At 40.1% G+C, this 14,882-nt stretch overlaps 1 protein-coding gene across 1 annotated transcript; it reads right to left on the bottom strand.

Moving 5' to 3' along the window:
* Positions 1-4,358: 4,358 nt before the first annotated feature.
* LOC134751521 (Na(+)/H(+) exchange regulatory cofactor NHE-RF2) lies at positions 4,359-5,312 on the bottom strand. The gene has a single exon (XM_063686958.1). The coding sequence runs from the start codon at positions 5,300-5,302 to the stop codon at positions 4,610-4,612; it is 693 nt and encodes a 230-aa protein (XP_063543028.1). The 5' UTR covers positions 5,303-5,312; the 3' UTR covers positions 4,359-4,609.
* Between the last annotated feature and the right edge of the window lie 9,570 nt (positions 5,313-14,882).

Genomic DNA, 14,882 nt, shown 5'->3' on the forward strand with positions numbered 1-14,882 from the left:
TGGCAGTGAATTTACTGGGGTTACAAAATTTACTATGACAGTACCGCTCTAGTATAAGTTACTCTATGCTACCATCTACTACTCATCTTCTCCGGTGCTACTTTCAAACTTCCCCTTATATACTCATTCTTTCTCGTCACTATATGTACATAGGTATATTTTCGGCACGTAGACTTGTAAAGAAAGATGTTTGTTAACTCGTCTGGACACTAAATTACATTAGAAAAAACCTTGTGAACGAGTGCGAAATCTGTTTTGTGTAGACAGTCTACCTATACTACGTGACACACTTGCACTTTAAACACTGTGACGTGCGTTCGCGAAAACAAACACGATCGGAATGTCCACAGAAGTACGCTTACACGGATATTCTGATTTTTTTATAGGATGAGAATAGTTATTTGTTATACAAGGGTGCAAAGTTGTATTTTACCAGCGAGTGTTTCAACACACGAGAAGTAAAATACATTTGCACCCGTGTGTAACACAAAACTTTTCACCTCACTATAGCGAGGAAAGTGCATTAGATCATTTTCATCACTAGAATCACAAATTTTTTTACGATATTATAACAATAAACTCTGGAAATTCTGTATTTTTACGTGAGAAGTTTTAAAGTTAAAATTTTGTTGACAATGTTGACATTTCTGACGTATGAAATGTCAATGGTGCGTTTTAAAATTGCGTTGACTCAACTTGTGCGTTCTAAAATTTGCGCGTTATTTAACATCATTATTAGAAAACAAACGTTTCTTATGGAATTTTAAGGTTTATGACTTAAAATCAGTAAATAAAGCTAAATTTGGTATTTTTTATTAAATTCTCAAACCATTTATTTAATGATAATTAATATCGAACGAACCATTATTATGAGCGTTTTACGTTTTGTTATATTTGTCAAGCTACTTAAACACGCTCCATCCAATGTCAAATTACTTTCCCCACTAGTGGATAAAATGCGTTTTTCCCCGCTTGTTTTAAAGGATAAAAGACGGCTTTCCGAGCTAGTGAGGGGAAAAGAATATTGTAGACATGAGCTATGTATACACGACATTTATTGTGTGTATCATCTCTCCACCGTAGAATAGGTACCAACATTATCCACAGCTAAAACCTAACCGATGTACCATACTATTGACTCAGCAGGGCGCGCCTAACCCCCCTCCCCCCACTATAACCACTCCCCTGCCCCCGCGGCCGCGTGTCAAGGTCGCCGCGCCCGCGCAGCCTCCGCGCCGACGCTTCAACTCATCTCTGTCTAATGTTAGCATATCTTATATCATTACTCATCAATACCTACTTTACTCGTACTCGTAACGTGTTTCTATACTCGCCGCCATTATTGAAAACTTTCAAACCCATGCTCATAGGTTGAATTTCAAAAGCCCTTTCATGGATCATATTATGTTCCAGAATTCAAGAACCTTCAATAGTATGTCAATAAGAATAATTCATTTATTCATGGCAAACTACATTTCATACAAAAGTATTACAAAAAAGTATATTTAAGCCAAAAAGTATATAGTTTACCACGAAATGGTCCCGCCTCAGCATAATGCTAACCCTAAAGTCAGCGCTGGTCTTCCATAAGGGTACCACATGAGGCTATCCAACATGACAATCGTTTTATTTACATATCAGCAAACGCCGAACGAAAAGAAAAAATGTATGGAAACTGTGACCCACTCTCCCCTACGCTAAATAGAAAGTTCAGAAAACATATGCCACACTTCTATTTACAGTATTTTACAGTCATGTCACTATATTTGTTATTTTATGTGCCGTCTAAAACAATGTGCAATTCATCCCTGCGATGTTCGTAATCCCGTTGATATCTTGTGTTCCTGAAAGTCACTTTATATAGCAGTTCAAATTTGTATTGCAATTAGGTTTAGGTCATTTATTTAATTGGCTACATTATTATATTGTGCATAATTATAAATTGCGAAACATAATTAATCTATAAGGAAAAGCCCATTTATGCGTCGATTGTGTAGGCATTGATAAGGTATTCAACTATTCACGGTGCGTACCAAGCATTTCGCTCTAGCCACGCTCTAGCCCAGTAATACTAGTCCACTGTTGAGGTTTTTAGGGTTTTAGGGTTCCATACCTCAAAAGGAAAAAAAAGAACCCTTATAGGATCACTCGTGCGTCTGTCTGTCTGTCCGTCTGTCACAGCATATTTTCTCCGAAACTACTGGACCAATTATGTTGAAATTTGGTATACATATGTAAGTTTGTGACCCAAAGACGGACATGTAACGCAAACAAATTAATTTTAAACATGGGGGGCACTTTTGGGGGGTAAATGAGAAATTTGAAAAATAAAGTTTTTCAAACTATATCGTGTTACATATCAAATGAAAGAGCTCATTGTGAGAATCTCAAATTTTTTTTAAAATAATTTTATGATAAACAGTTTAGAAGTTATTCAAGAAAATATGCAAAAAATGAGCATCTCCGAAACTACTGGGTCTAAAATTTTGAAAAAAAGACAAAATAGATCACAGGAAAACCTATTAGAAATGTGCAGTCAAGCGTGAGTCGGACTTAATTATTTAGTTTTTGATCCAACCCCTACGGGTTTATTACAAACATTTCACGCACGTTTCACATAAAAAATACATTGTTTAAATTGTGTAATGTACGGAACCCTTTTAACGCGAGTCCGACTCGCACTTGGCCGGTTTTTTTTCGATCGAGTTTGTATGGATAGGATGATAAATGAAGGGCCGATTGACTTGCTATTGTCACTCGACTCGCTCGGCGGAAAACCGCAAGGACAAACGACTACCTATAGTCATTATCGTACTCAATTGAACACCTTTAAAAACAAACTTGACAAACACTTAAAACAACTAACAAAATGAACACTAATAGACCTAATAGTAAAAAAAAACAAGTGCAGTGATATACACGCATCAGCTTTCAGCTGCTAGTGTATCAAACAATATAATAATAATAATTGTATTGGATATCGGTCACTTTGCTCTCTAAACTAGCTTTTTTGTATCCCAGGTACTAAAATTACGGTTCGATTGGCTAATTTACTACCTGATCGTCCTGTTTTTATACCATTTTTGTCCTAAAAAGGATGACTCACGTTAGATCGGGCCGGGTCCGGGCCGGAGCTTCTGGCGCTTCGTTTTCGGAAAGCATCACGTGATCACCGGTCATCTGTCATAGAAAAGTAAGCGCCGGATACTCCGGCCTAGACCCGGCCCGGTCTAACGTGAGTCATCCTTAAAATGACAGATCGGTTTGACAAGTGGGGAAATCGAACTGTCTTAGCCGACTTGCACCATCCCAGTAACCCGGGGTTAAGCGGTTAAACCGTTGATCCAGTGTCAAATTGTACTGGTAACCATGGTAACTCCAGGTTTAACCCCGGGTTAATGAAGGGTGCAAGTGGCCCTAGTATGTGGGATATAAAAACAAGGTTTAGACGGTATATATATATATCTAGGATAAAAAAATTTTTCACTTATATTGTCTATATTTATCATATATTTTGAGCTCGTTAAAAAATAATATAGTTACATGTAAAAAATCCGCAACGCAGGCTTCGTCAGGTGGCCACAAATACAAATCAGCAACATGCTTCGTCCCAAAAATACCAATGATGATATCCGCAACAGGCTTCGTCACTTTTTTTTGTTTAAATAAAATAACCGTCACGAATCGTACCTGGCTTAAATGTCCCCATTACGCTGGCAGCGTTACCGCTCGCTAGGATAAATTTGATAAATACAAAAGGGATATTTGGTAGATATCTACCTACACTACACACTACCTGACAAATAAAAATGTAATGTAATGCTGCACTAATACCTACATCCTACATACACCACATGGTACCACATCACTATCTAAGAATTCTAAAACAAAATAAATATTTTGCATATAAAGTTTATCGATAAAGGTTGCTTGAATAAATGTATTCGATATTCGATCGAATGTCAAAGGGGCGTATTCAGAAACCTAGAAATATATACTAGTTTTAAAATCAATATGTCATGTTGCGTCAGCACTTCAGTATGTATTTATACAAACGTGATATTAAAATTAAATCGTTATCAGATTTCGCGTTTTCAGCCAGGGTTTTTTAAGTTTTTTATGGTGGCCGATTAGATTTATTTGGGAGGCGGGCGATGTCACGGCATTTTACCTGTTTGTGACGAACAGGCCCCTCGGAGGCTCGGGTCAAATCTGTTCTCTGGCGCAACATAGCGTGCAATCAGTGACCGCCGATTATCTACCTGTTTGATTAATTCACGTTATCGCAACATTCCGACTATACCGACAAACAGACAAATCCGGCGCTTTCACTTTACATACCAGTAAAAACCTCAACATACTTCACAACTGTTATATTTATTCAACAATAAATTGCACTTAAATAAATTATATTAACTACACATTTAGGTAATCAAGTCAAAATCCAATCAATGCACCGCATCATATAAAATAAGTGCAACAAAATGTTGCACCGGCACTTTACAGGAATTATACTAGAGGCTATGTATGTACATGCAACCTTATCATGACCATGGCAATTTGTGGGGGCGAGCTGGCAACGTCGCGCGGCGATGACACCTTTATGCGCTCACAGCTTTTTCACGAGGTCGAATTTGTCCTTTAAATCCATTGGCACTTTTTTAGGGTCGATCTTTTTTTTGTTGGCGAGGTGGGCGCGCATCTCCGCTGCCGTCATGTGCAGGTTCAGAGGCACGGGCGCGCTGTCCGCGGGGGTGGGGGAGGGAGTCTTGGCCGCGGGAGCGGTAGGGGGCGCGTCCAGGTCTGGAAGCGAGTCCCCTGGAGCCGGCGCGGCTACTAGGAGCTCAGCGTCATCGGAGCGCTCTTTGATACGCTGGACGACCTGCTTATGGCTCTCGCCGGCGATGCTGTTTCCATTAACTTCAAGGATCCTGTCGCCGCGCTTCAGTCCCGCGGTCTCCGCCGGCGATCCTTCGTCGACCTTGCCGATGTACTGGCCAGGTTTTCCTTTTTCGGCGTGTAGGTTGAATCCGTAGCCGTCGAAATCGGGGACTTTCCGCACGTGGCAGAGCCGGGGCTCCGGGTGTGCAGAGCCGTTGGCGGCCATGTTCGCGTGCAGGCTGGCGCGCGCGCTGGGGGCGACTGGCGCGGGGCTCCGGTGGCGGCGCGCGGGGCGCGGGCCGCGCGGGCGCGGCTCCGGCTCAGTCCAGTCCCCGCGTCGAATCCGCACGCAGCCCGCGAGTGTATATTTGACAGTGACAGTGATTCGTGGCAAGCCTTTTGGAAACTCCATCTCAACCATGTAAGTAACTCTCTATGTGTTCTTCAGGCTTCAAACTCTAGTTTGTTCAAAGCGGTAAAATGGGAGGTAGCCTGCATACCTGAGATGCGGGGTCGTTGCCCCGGGTCGCAGGTAGTGTAATATGAATGGAACGTTACACTTCGCACGGCTATAGGATGATTAGGATGCGACCTGCGCACCTGACCCCCGGATGTCAACACGTCTAATAAGAAATCATACATAAGTGTCCTTTACATTATGATAAGGTTTACATACTTAACAGTGTGTGATACATAAGGTGTGAATAATACAAAATTAGCTTTAAACAAGGCATCACCTGAAACAATCCAGTACAATTAAATACATGTGATCTTTTTATTCTCCTTTACGCTTCGCTACTCGTAACTCGAGACACAAAAACCTGATGTTTTCAGGCAAACTATCAATAAGAACTAGTACCTATCTGAGTTACCTGACCAATATAATCTTTCGAATGAAAACAACAGTTCAGTGGTTACATTCCACAGTACACCGGGAGCCCGGAAGCCTTGTTCCATCGTCCAAAGTTAACTGATATATCATAACCCTTATAGCTACGACATTAAGGTCTACGAACGGGCAATGTTGCCAGTTCATCAACATGCGCGGCGCGGCGCGGGCGCACGCCTCCCCCCCACTTCCACATGGGAAAACATTACCTGTGCTGTGAACTGCGCTTAGCAACTTATAATAAGAAATATGTGTGATCTGCCAAAAATAATTGGGCAAAGAATCTTAAATAATAGACTGGATATGAAAAGGTTGGCCTTAAACATTGACCCTGACTTTGAAACAACATCAAATGGGACGCACAATAAAATTTAGCGCATAACTTATTAGCATGTAAGGCGTGTGTTGTGGGTCACTTGTGAGTAACACGACACGACATACCATTTTGATATGTTACAAAATCATACCATCATCCACATCCGTAACTATCTGTCAGTGTCAACTGTCAATAAATAGAGGTGAACAATTTCCGTACACTGTCTTGTACAACCGTACAATTTTTGTCGTTTGTAAACCTTGTATACCTTGATACTGGCGAAATAGTCCCACTGGGCTGAAGCCATAATTTTAAAAGAAGAAGAAGAAGAAGAATTTTGAAGCGCGTTAACCACCATCTTGGAGTCAACGGCCGGTAGTCCACGTGGTTCTTGTAAATCGATTTACAAGAGCTAACAAATCACCGTACACTGTGTTGTACAACCGTATAATTTTTGTCGTTTTTAAACCTCTTAATACCTTGATACTGGCGAAATAGTCCCACTGGGCTGAAGCCATAATTTTAAAAGAAGAAGAAGAAGGTGTACCGGAAGCTTACGACTTGTGGTTGACAGTTATCCACTGTTGACTTTTGACTGCTATCTGTGTTTTTACATCTCAGATAGTAAAATGACCAATATATTACCTAATTTTCTGATTTTGTGCATTACTAAATAAATAATAAATAAATATTATAGAACATTCTTACACAGATTGACTAAGTCCCACGGTAAGCCCAAGGGGGCTTGTGTTATGGGTACTCAGACAACGATATATATAATATAAAAATACATAGAAAACACCCATGACTCAGAAACCTGTTGCTCATCACACAAAAATAAATGCTCTTACCGGGATTCGAACCCGGGACCATCGGTTTCACAGGCAGGGTCACTACCCACTAGGCCAGACCGGTCGTCAATTACTGAAGTGGTTTTGACTGTATTGAGGAGGGTAGGACAGAAAGATGTCTGTTAACAATGCATCATAGTATAGGAGAGGCAAGATAGGGCACCTGATACGACAGCTTTTTTTTTTTCAATGTTTTAGAGTACGTACTCATACCTACACTACCTACAGGTAAAGTAAAATATTCTGTCACAAGTCAAGACTGGCTATAGACTATAGACTGGAGAATAGAAAAGAAAGATTATTCCGCTAACATGGGAGACGCACATTGACGAACTGTGCAAGAGAGTGGGAAGCGCGTGCTTCGCGCTGCGGCGGTTGACGATCACAGCCGGTAGGGGTGCAGTGCGTGAGTGCTATTTCGCGACAGTGCACTCACTCCTGACTTACGGCGTGGAGCTGTGGGGCCGCGCCTCTGAGTGGAGGCGTGTGTTCTCGCAGCAGAAGCGCGCCATCCGCGCGATGGCTGGTAAAGCGCAGGATGCCCCGGCGCGTGACTTATTCCGCGACTTAAAGATTTTGCCCCTACCTTGCTTACTCATATACCAGGTTTCAGTTTTCACACACGAGAACCAGGATATGTTCAAGCGCAGGGGCGTTAACAAGAACTATAACCTGCGCAGTAATAGACTCCACAATAGGCTGGTCACCGAACCACACAGACTCGCCAAGTCAGAGCAATCTGTGTACTATTTAGGCCCCTCGATTTACAATCGCCTGCCTAGCTCAGCAAGAGATGCACCTTCCACCTCTGCATTCAAGGTTAGGCTTAAAAAGTGGTTGACGCAAGAGACGTTCTATTCATATGACGAGTTTTTTAGTCTACCGATTATTGATTAATTATTAAAAATTATATTTTGTGACATATTAAGATATTTCGAATAAACAATGCGAATAATAGTAATTACATTAATGTTATTTGTGAGCTATTTATTAGCCGACGAAATAATTGTAATCATTAATAGATATACACAATTGTACACTCAATATTGTACTTAATTACCTCGACATGTAACAATTGTTATTAATAAATATATTTCATTTCATTTCATTTTCATTTAAGAGCCGAGTATTGATGATGACAACATCAAATGAAGGAAAGCCAACAATCCACCCAACGACATAGATATGGTCGCTATACTTACTCAACCTCGTATCTGCAACAATCGTTTGATGGAAATGTCGCTTTTCTTTCATTCGGAATACGGGTGTTTTTGTCATCAAATGAGTGTTGCAGATACGAGGTTGAGTAATTATAGCGGCGATATGTCAATCACTAGTGACAGGCGTACCGGAAGATGACTAGAAGTTTACGAGTAGCGGTCGACAGTTAGCTTTTGGCTTACCTACCGTTTGACTGCTAATTTAAGTCGGTGAGGAATGGCTAATTCAAAAAGTAAGGGCAGAAGATATAGGAAATACTTGAATTGCTGCCTTATTTCCGTTAATGTCCACCCGTTTGTCCCCTTTAGGTGGGCCAGGACAGATTCGTATTAAGGCAGTTGGGTTTTAGGCCAGAATCTAAGTAAGTACGACTCTGTTGAGGTCTGATTTGCTAGTTTTTTTTTTAATTTAGGTATGTTTCTGAATAAAGCAGTTTCGACATACGACTTATGATATGGAAGTCACTTTCTCTTTAAACCAATTTCTGAGTAGGACAGATTCGAATAAAGGGGTCCCGTGACATGACAGTACTACGTCAGATTGGTAACGAGTTGGATTAGGACTAATGCAGTTTCTTATCTCATCCGATTAGCAACGATTCGATTAAGAAATTGAACAGAATCTTTTAATGATGAATAACGTCACACTAAATCAATAGGTAGGTAGGTTAGGTTCGTTAGGTTGCTTTAGATGCCCGAAGGGCAAACCGCCGAGAAATAGGAGCCCCGCCTAGCGGGGCTCCGTCGACTCAGGGTAAGAAGGAAATGTTCAATGGACAAGTATCTATTTTGGCAAAATGGTACATATTTTGTGGATAATTTTTTAAATTTTTTTTATAACAGAATCCGATCAACATCGAATCGGTCGTACTCGAAATTACACATAAGTACTAAGATTCCAATATGTAATTATAATATTTAATATTCTGTCCTACTCAGAATTCGGCATAATGAGAATCTGAAGTGCTAGGAATTTGAGATTTTAATAACCTAACATTTTAGGAACTTGGATAACTTAGAAAATGCCCTATTCATAATCAAACCTATTTAGAATCCGAATTAAATAGAAACTGGCAACCTTAGAGTCGTACTTACTCAGATTAAGGCTTAAACCTCAACTGATTTAATACGAATCTGTCCTGGCCCGCCTAAAGGGTTTGTCCTCCGGAATAAATAGCACAAAAAGTCCCACCTGCTAAGTGTTGTTTTTTAGACAGCGTTCACACAACAATGATGTCGGTGCACTCATCGCCATACTGTTTATACCTGTATGTGTCATATGCAAAGACCTGGGGTCATTTGGAAAGGCATCGATTCCAGTTGTTATACCTCTTAGGAATGATAATGATATCTCACTTTGTCCTAATTGCTTACCAGCTTTTACCAATTATACAGGCCATGCATAGTCGCAGTTTCTAATAAGGCACTTCTTCTTACTGTACACATAAAATGTTCATATAACTATAGCTTCACACACATACACACGTAACACGTATACATACGTAAGCAAAGTAATTGAAAGAATCTCTCTGTTACACATAACTTCTCTTTTCGGTGCCCACAATAATTGATCTTAATGTCTGCGATTCAGAAATTATGTCAGTCATTAACTATATAGTCAGTAATCAGAGCCCATAGCCCGTTAAATGGGATGATGACTATCAGGGCCCTCTTAAACTACGCTGGGACCCTTGGGCACTCAAGAATTTGGGGCCCTTTTCTTTTGGAATGTATAAAAGCGAATCAAACTAACAACCGACTCGACCCTGCCGACTCGGTTGCTCACTGTTACTGTCTGCCCTTCGCGGCCCCCTGAGGGCACGGGCCCCTTGTGCCCTTATGGTAAAGACGGTATTGATGACTATTCAATAAAAAAATTAAAAAAAACCTACGCTATATGCCAACAAAATCCATTGTATAGCAAAAATGCCTTACCTCATTTTGGAAGAGCTGACACTTTTTCAACTGTTGGATTGATTCTATGAAACTACCGCAAGAAAACTCGCTTTTACGTTAATAAAACCGCATCGAAATCGGCTCATCCGTTGGAGAATAATGCCACAGACCAAAGATAGATATAACTCCGTAATAGATGGATACAGTCTAAGGTAAAAACTTGCCTCGAAAATCAAGAAAATTTGATTCTCGTTCAGAGGGCGCTACTAGTTTTGGCCTACAGTCGTATAGATGGCGTTGACGGTTTCGTTTGTTATTTAACAATTTTAACGCATATCAGTGAAAGAACATGGGTCAAAATCTTAAAAATTATTAATGCAAATAAAAAAAATCATTTATCTATATTTAAATACATTCTATCGTATTTTTATAAATCTTCATTTTTAGTTTTAAAGTGTGTCGACAGATGGCAGTGAATTTACTGGGGTTACAAAATTTACTATGACAGTACCGCTCTGAGTTACTTTATGCCACAGACAGACATTGGCGTCAAACATATGACACCCCACTTTTTACGCCGGGGGTTGAAAATCGGTTGCTATTCGGAAGAAAATGCTGAAATTTCCACACATTTAAATAAGAACACACATACATGCATGGGTGCATCAGATGCAATCATAACTCCGATAAGAATGCAGCGATGCGTGGTGGGGGGAGGGGGGGGGGGGGGGTTGCGCAAGAGTGACGTCAACCACGACATTTCACTAGCTAGTTTCGTAATCGGGAAGAAGTAATCTAGCATAATATTTGATTAATTACTAATATATTTTTTATTAAGTTGCGATTTTTAGGGTTCCGTCACAGAATAACTAATAGTACTACCGTACAGAAAATTCACTCCTTTACAAAAGTCAGATTTAGGTATAAAATTATACCTATACTCGCCGCCTGCAAGCAAAAAACCGTGAATCTTCTTTGCGCGCCGCAGTTTTATGACCGAGCTGCGAGTGTCGGCACGGGGTTGTCACTTGACAAGTTTTTGTACCTATACCTACTTATTTATTATTTTTAAGACAAATATGTAGGAATTACAAACGTTGATTCTGTAAACATAGTTTTTTTATCCGGAGATGGTATGTCTGATTCTCACGGAAGTAGTTATGCCACAGTAGTAGTTATTTCTTTGAAAATATGTCGGTCAATATAGTCCGGACCGGAATAAAAAAAAATATTATTTCTGCTTCCTTGTTCTTCAGTTTATTCACACATCCGTAAACAGAACAATATCTATAGATTAAGGTTTCGAAGGCATTATGCATTTTCAATTTTGCGCGAGTCAAGCGGCAGCCCATTGCCATACTCCTGCCCGGGAGGCACGCCGGCCAAATGTAGGTCCTAAACTGCGAAGTGACAGTGACACCCCCCTGGTTCCGTATCCAAAGAGTAAAAACGGGACCCTATTACTAAGAAAGACTCCACTGTCCGTCTGCCTGTCTGTCTCCGTATCCAAAGGGTAAAAACGGTTTACTAATGTATTGCCAAAAATCGTTACCCAAAGTATTACTTCCCAAACTATTTTACGCAAATTATCATTTGGCAAAATTTCATTACGAAAATTTTCATAATCCAACCTAACCTAACCCAACCTAGTACGTCATTTTCATTTCGCAAGTATGGGGTTGGGAAATGAAATGGTTGCGAAGTAAAAAACTTGCTAAAATTTCATTTGGGAAATGAAACTGATGCCATAAGTTTGTTGGGAAGTGAAATTTGGCGAAAAATATTTTGGCTAAACGGCGGTATCCCGGTAAAAACGGGACCCTATTACTAAGACTCCACTGTCCGTCTGTCCGTCCGTCTGTCTGTCTGTCTGTCACCAGGCTGTATCTCATGAACCGTGATAGTTGATATTTTCACAGATGAATGATGATGTATTTCTGTTGCCGCTATAGGTAACAACCAATACTAAAAACCAAAGAGGATATAATAGGATAGAGCGGTACTGTCATAGTAAATTTTGTAACCACTTTAAATTCACTGCCATCTATCGACACTTTAAAACTAAAAATGAAGATTTATAAAAATACGATAAAATGTATTTAAATATGGATAAATCATTTTCTTATTTGCATTAATTATATTTATATAATTTTGACCCATGTTCTTCCACTGATATGCATTAAAATTGTTAAATAACAAACGAAACCGTCAACGCCCTCTATACGAGAGTAGGCCAAAGGTAGTGGCGCCATCTGATCGAGAATAAAATTTTCGTGATTTTCGAGGCACGTTTTTTCCTTAGACGTATCCATCTATTACGGAGTTATATCTATCTTTGCTAAAAACAGAATAAAATGAATATTTTAGAGATCGGAGTAGACAACACCGTAGCCCAAAACCGGGAACTGTGGAAAAGGCATTAATATCAAATGTGCTCATTACAAACACCATTGTGGATGGATGGAAATGGTGGAATCCCTGGCTTGTTGGTCGGCTGCACAAAAAATCGAGCCCATTATCGGGTATTGCCCCATAACGCGCTATGCCAATGGACCTCCTGAAAGTCCTGAAGACCTGATCGTCCTTAGCGGCGAGGCCAACAAGTGGCTGACTGACCTTAATCTATATTTATAGTCTGTATTCTGTTTTTAAACATTATGCCATACGATTAAATAAATAAATGACATTATGAATTTTAAAATTTGTTAATGTTTCGACATTTATATGTTACGAGCTTACGAGCGCAGATGTCCGCGACATACACAGTGAGTCGTGTCATGGTCATACAGCAGGGTTTCTTAAACTTTTTGCAGTCACTGACCATTTTCACAATTTAAACAACCCCTAAGGGCTCCGTGGACCCCACTTTAAGAAACCCTGTCATACAGGTATCAAACTATATCAAATGGATTTTTTTTTCCACACATACAATTATCATTACGGGATGAACCCAAATTCAGAACACCACTAATAGAACCAAATGCATGAAAGTTGAATTGCCTTTAGGAAGTGATGAATCAACGCACGTGGGTGACGTGGGTTTCCAAGAAGCATTGTTAATTCGTTATTGTAATTTTAATGAGCTTATGTAGGTTATTAATTATAGGCAATAAGTCATAAAACCTTCTACTTACGCTTATACAGATAATTATATGTCCGTGATCTGTCTAGCAGACATATATTTGTTAGTAGCGGGCCGTAGCCGGGCCGGGGCGGGTCGGAGCAAGCCGACACAGGGGCTCTTAGGAGCGCCACCGTCGCCGGGCCGTTCCGGGGCCGGGGCGTTTAGGGCCACACATGACCGATTTTTTTATAGACCCACCACATAGGGCCTTACATGGTGGATATTAGCCAATCCACCAATCGACCGGTTTGCAAGCCAGACAGTTCTGACAGATACATCTGTGTGAAAGTATATCCCTAAAGAAGAGACGCTTTCCGTGTGGAAACGTTGTCTCACGCGCATAATTATCTTGCTGTCTCACCCATGATGCCGGTTGTCAATGTCACTGTGCGAGCGTGACAGCTATATAATTATGCACGTGCAATAGAGATAGCAGCGCCAATGTACAAAAATCTACGTGGAAAGCGTCTTCTTTTAGAAATTAGCCCAGAAGCACAAATGAATATGAATTGCTACCACGACTCGTGGTTGTGACTTTGTGGCGGAAACATTCTGCCATTCTGCTAATTATAATTAATATTAATACGTAATGGAATCGGCATTTGGAATTAATTAATCACTGGAATTGTATACATGGTGATTTATTCACCCTGTGTACCTCTGTTACCCCCATACCCCTGTACTTATATACAATACACAATGTATAGTGTGTACCTCTGACGTGTTTTGTACCAGAATCGTGCACGTACCGGTACCGGTCTTGCCGATAACATTTCGAAGCAGATAATCGACGCAAACGAATCTCTGATAACAAACCCCTTATCAGTCCATACTGTGTATTATGATTATGACACTCGTATACATTCCTCTATTAAATACTCGAAAATAGATCTTTATAGTATTTTTCAAATAGCTTGGGTACGGTGACAGGTGTCTCCAATGTCTCCATACAATTTGTTAAGTTTCAAATTTGATATTTTTATTTAAGGTAGTTTTTCCTAATATTTTTAAATGAAGGTACTTGTACGCTATAAACCCTTCCAAGTTACCTATCCCTTGCCAACGCGCGCAAAGCCGTATTGCCGCCCGTCTACGGCATCTTGTATGAGACGCCATCTTGGCGAATCCAATCCAGTTCCCGAATAGATGCTCGACTAATAGCATCGTCTTTAATTTGAATACCACTTATGTTCTCGGTGAGATATGCTCAAGGAAACAACATAATTTATAATAGTTATGTATATTCTGTCTATATTGTTCTTCACTTCTATGCTTCTGTTTTATCTCCTTGTAATAAAAATTAATAAATAAATCAAAATGTGAAAAATGTAGTAAACACTGTTGAACCGGAGTGAAAGTGGTGCACGTGTACTGACGCTTAAGTTTGGGGAAAGTGGCCAGCTGAAGAACCATACAACGAACTACACAGGTATGTGCGCAGGCATTTTTCCAAATATCCTTAAATCTAGGCGTCTAACTAGTACTCTTTGTTTTTTAATTCCCAAATACAGTTTACTCTAATTCTTTGAATCCCTTCTGGTGTCTCCCATATTTATTTTCTCGCGTATTTTTTATTTCCAATAGTGGTTTCTTTAGTGCCTTTGCACTACCATTATTTCAGCAAAATCACGCAATATTGTATTAAGATGACATCTGTGACCGTACCCAAGGTATTTGATAAACAGGTACATGTATCAGGGAAAAC

This window comes from Cydia strobilella, chromosome 22 (genome assembly GCF_947568885.1).
Source record: "Cydia strobilella chromosome 22, ilCydStro3.1, whole genome shotgun sequence".
NCBI lineage: Eukaryota > Metazoa > Arthropoda > Insecta > Lepidoptera > Tortricidae > Cydia > Cydia strobilella.

What these genes read in the sequence shown, in the direction of transcription:
- LOC134751521 (XM_063686958.1), bottom strand. Translation starts at nt 5,302, where the DNA reads ATGGTTGAGATGGAGTTTCCAAAAGGCTTGCCACGAATCACTGTCACT.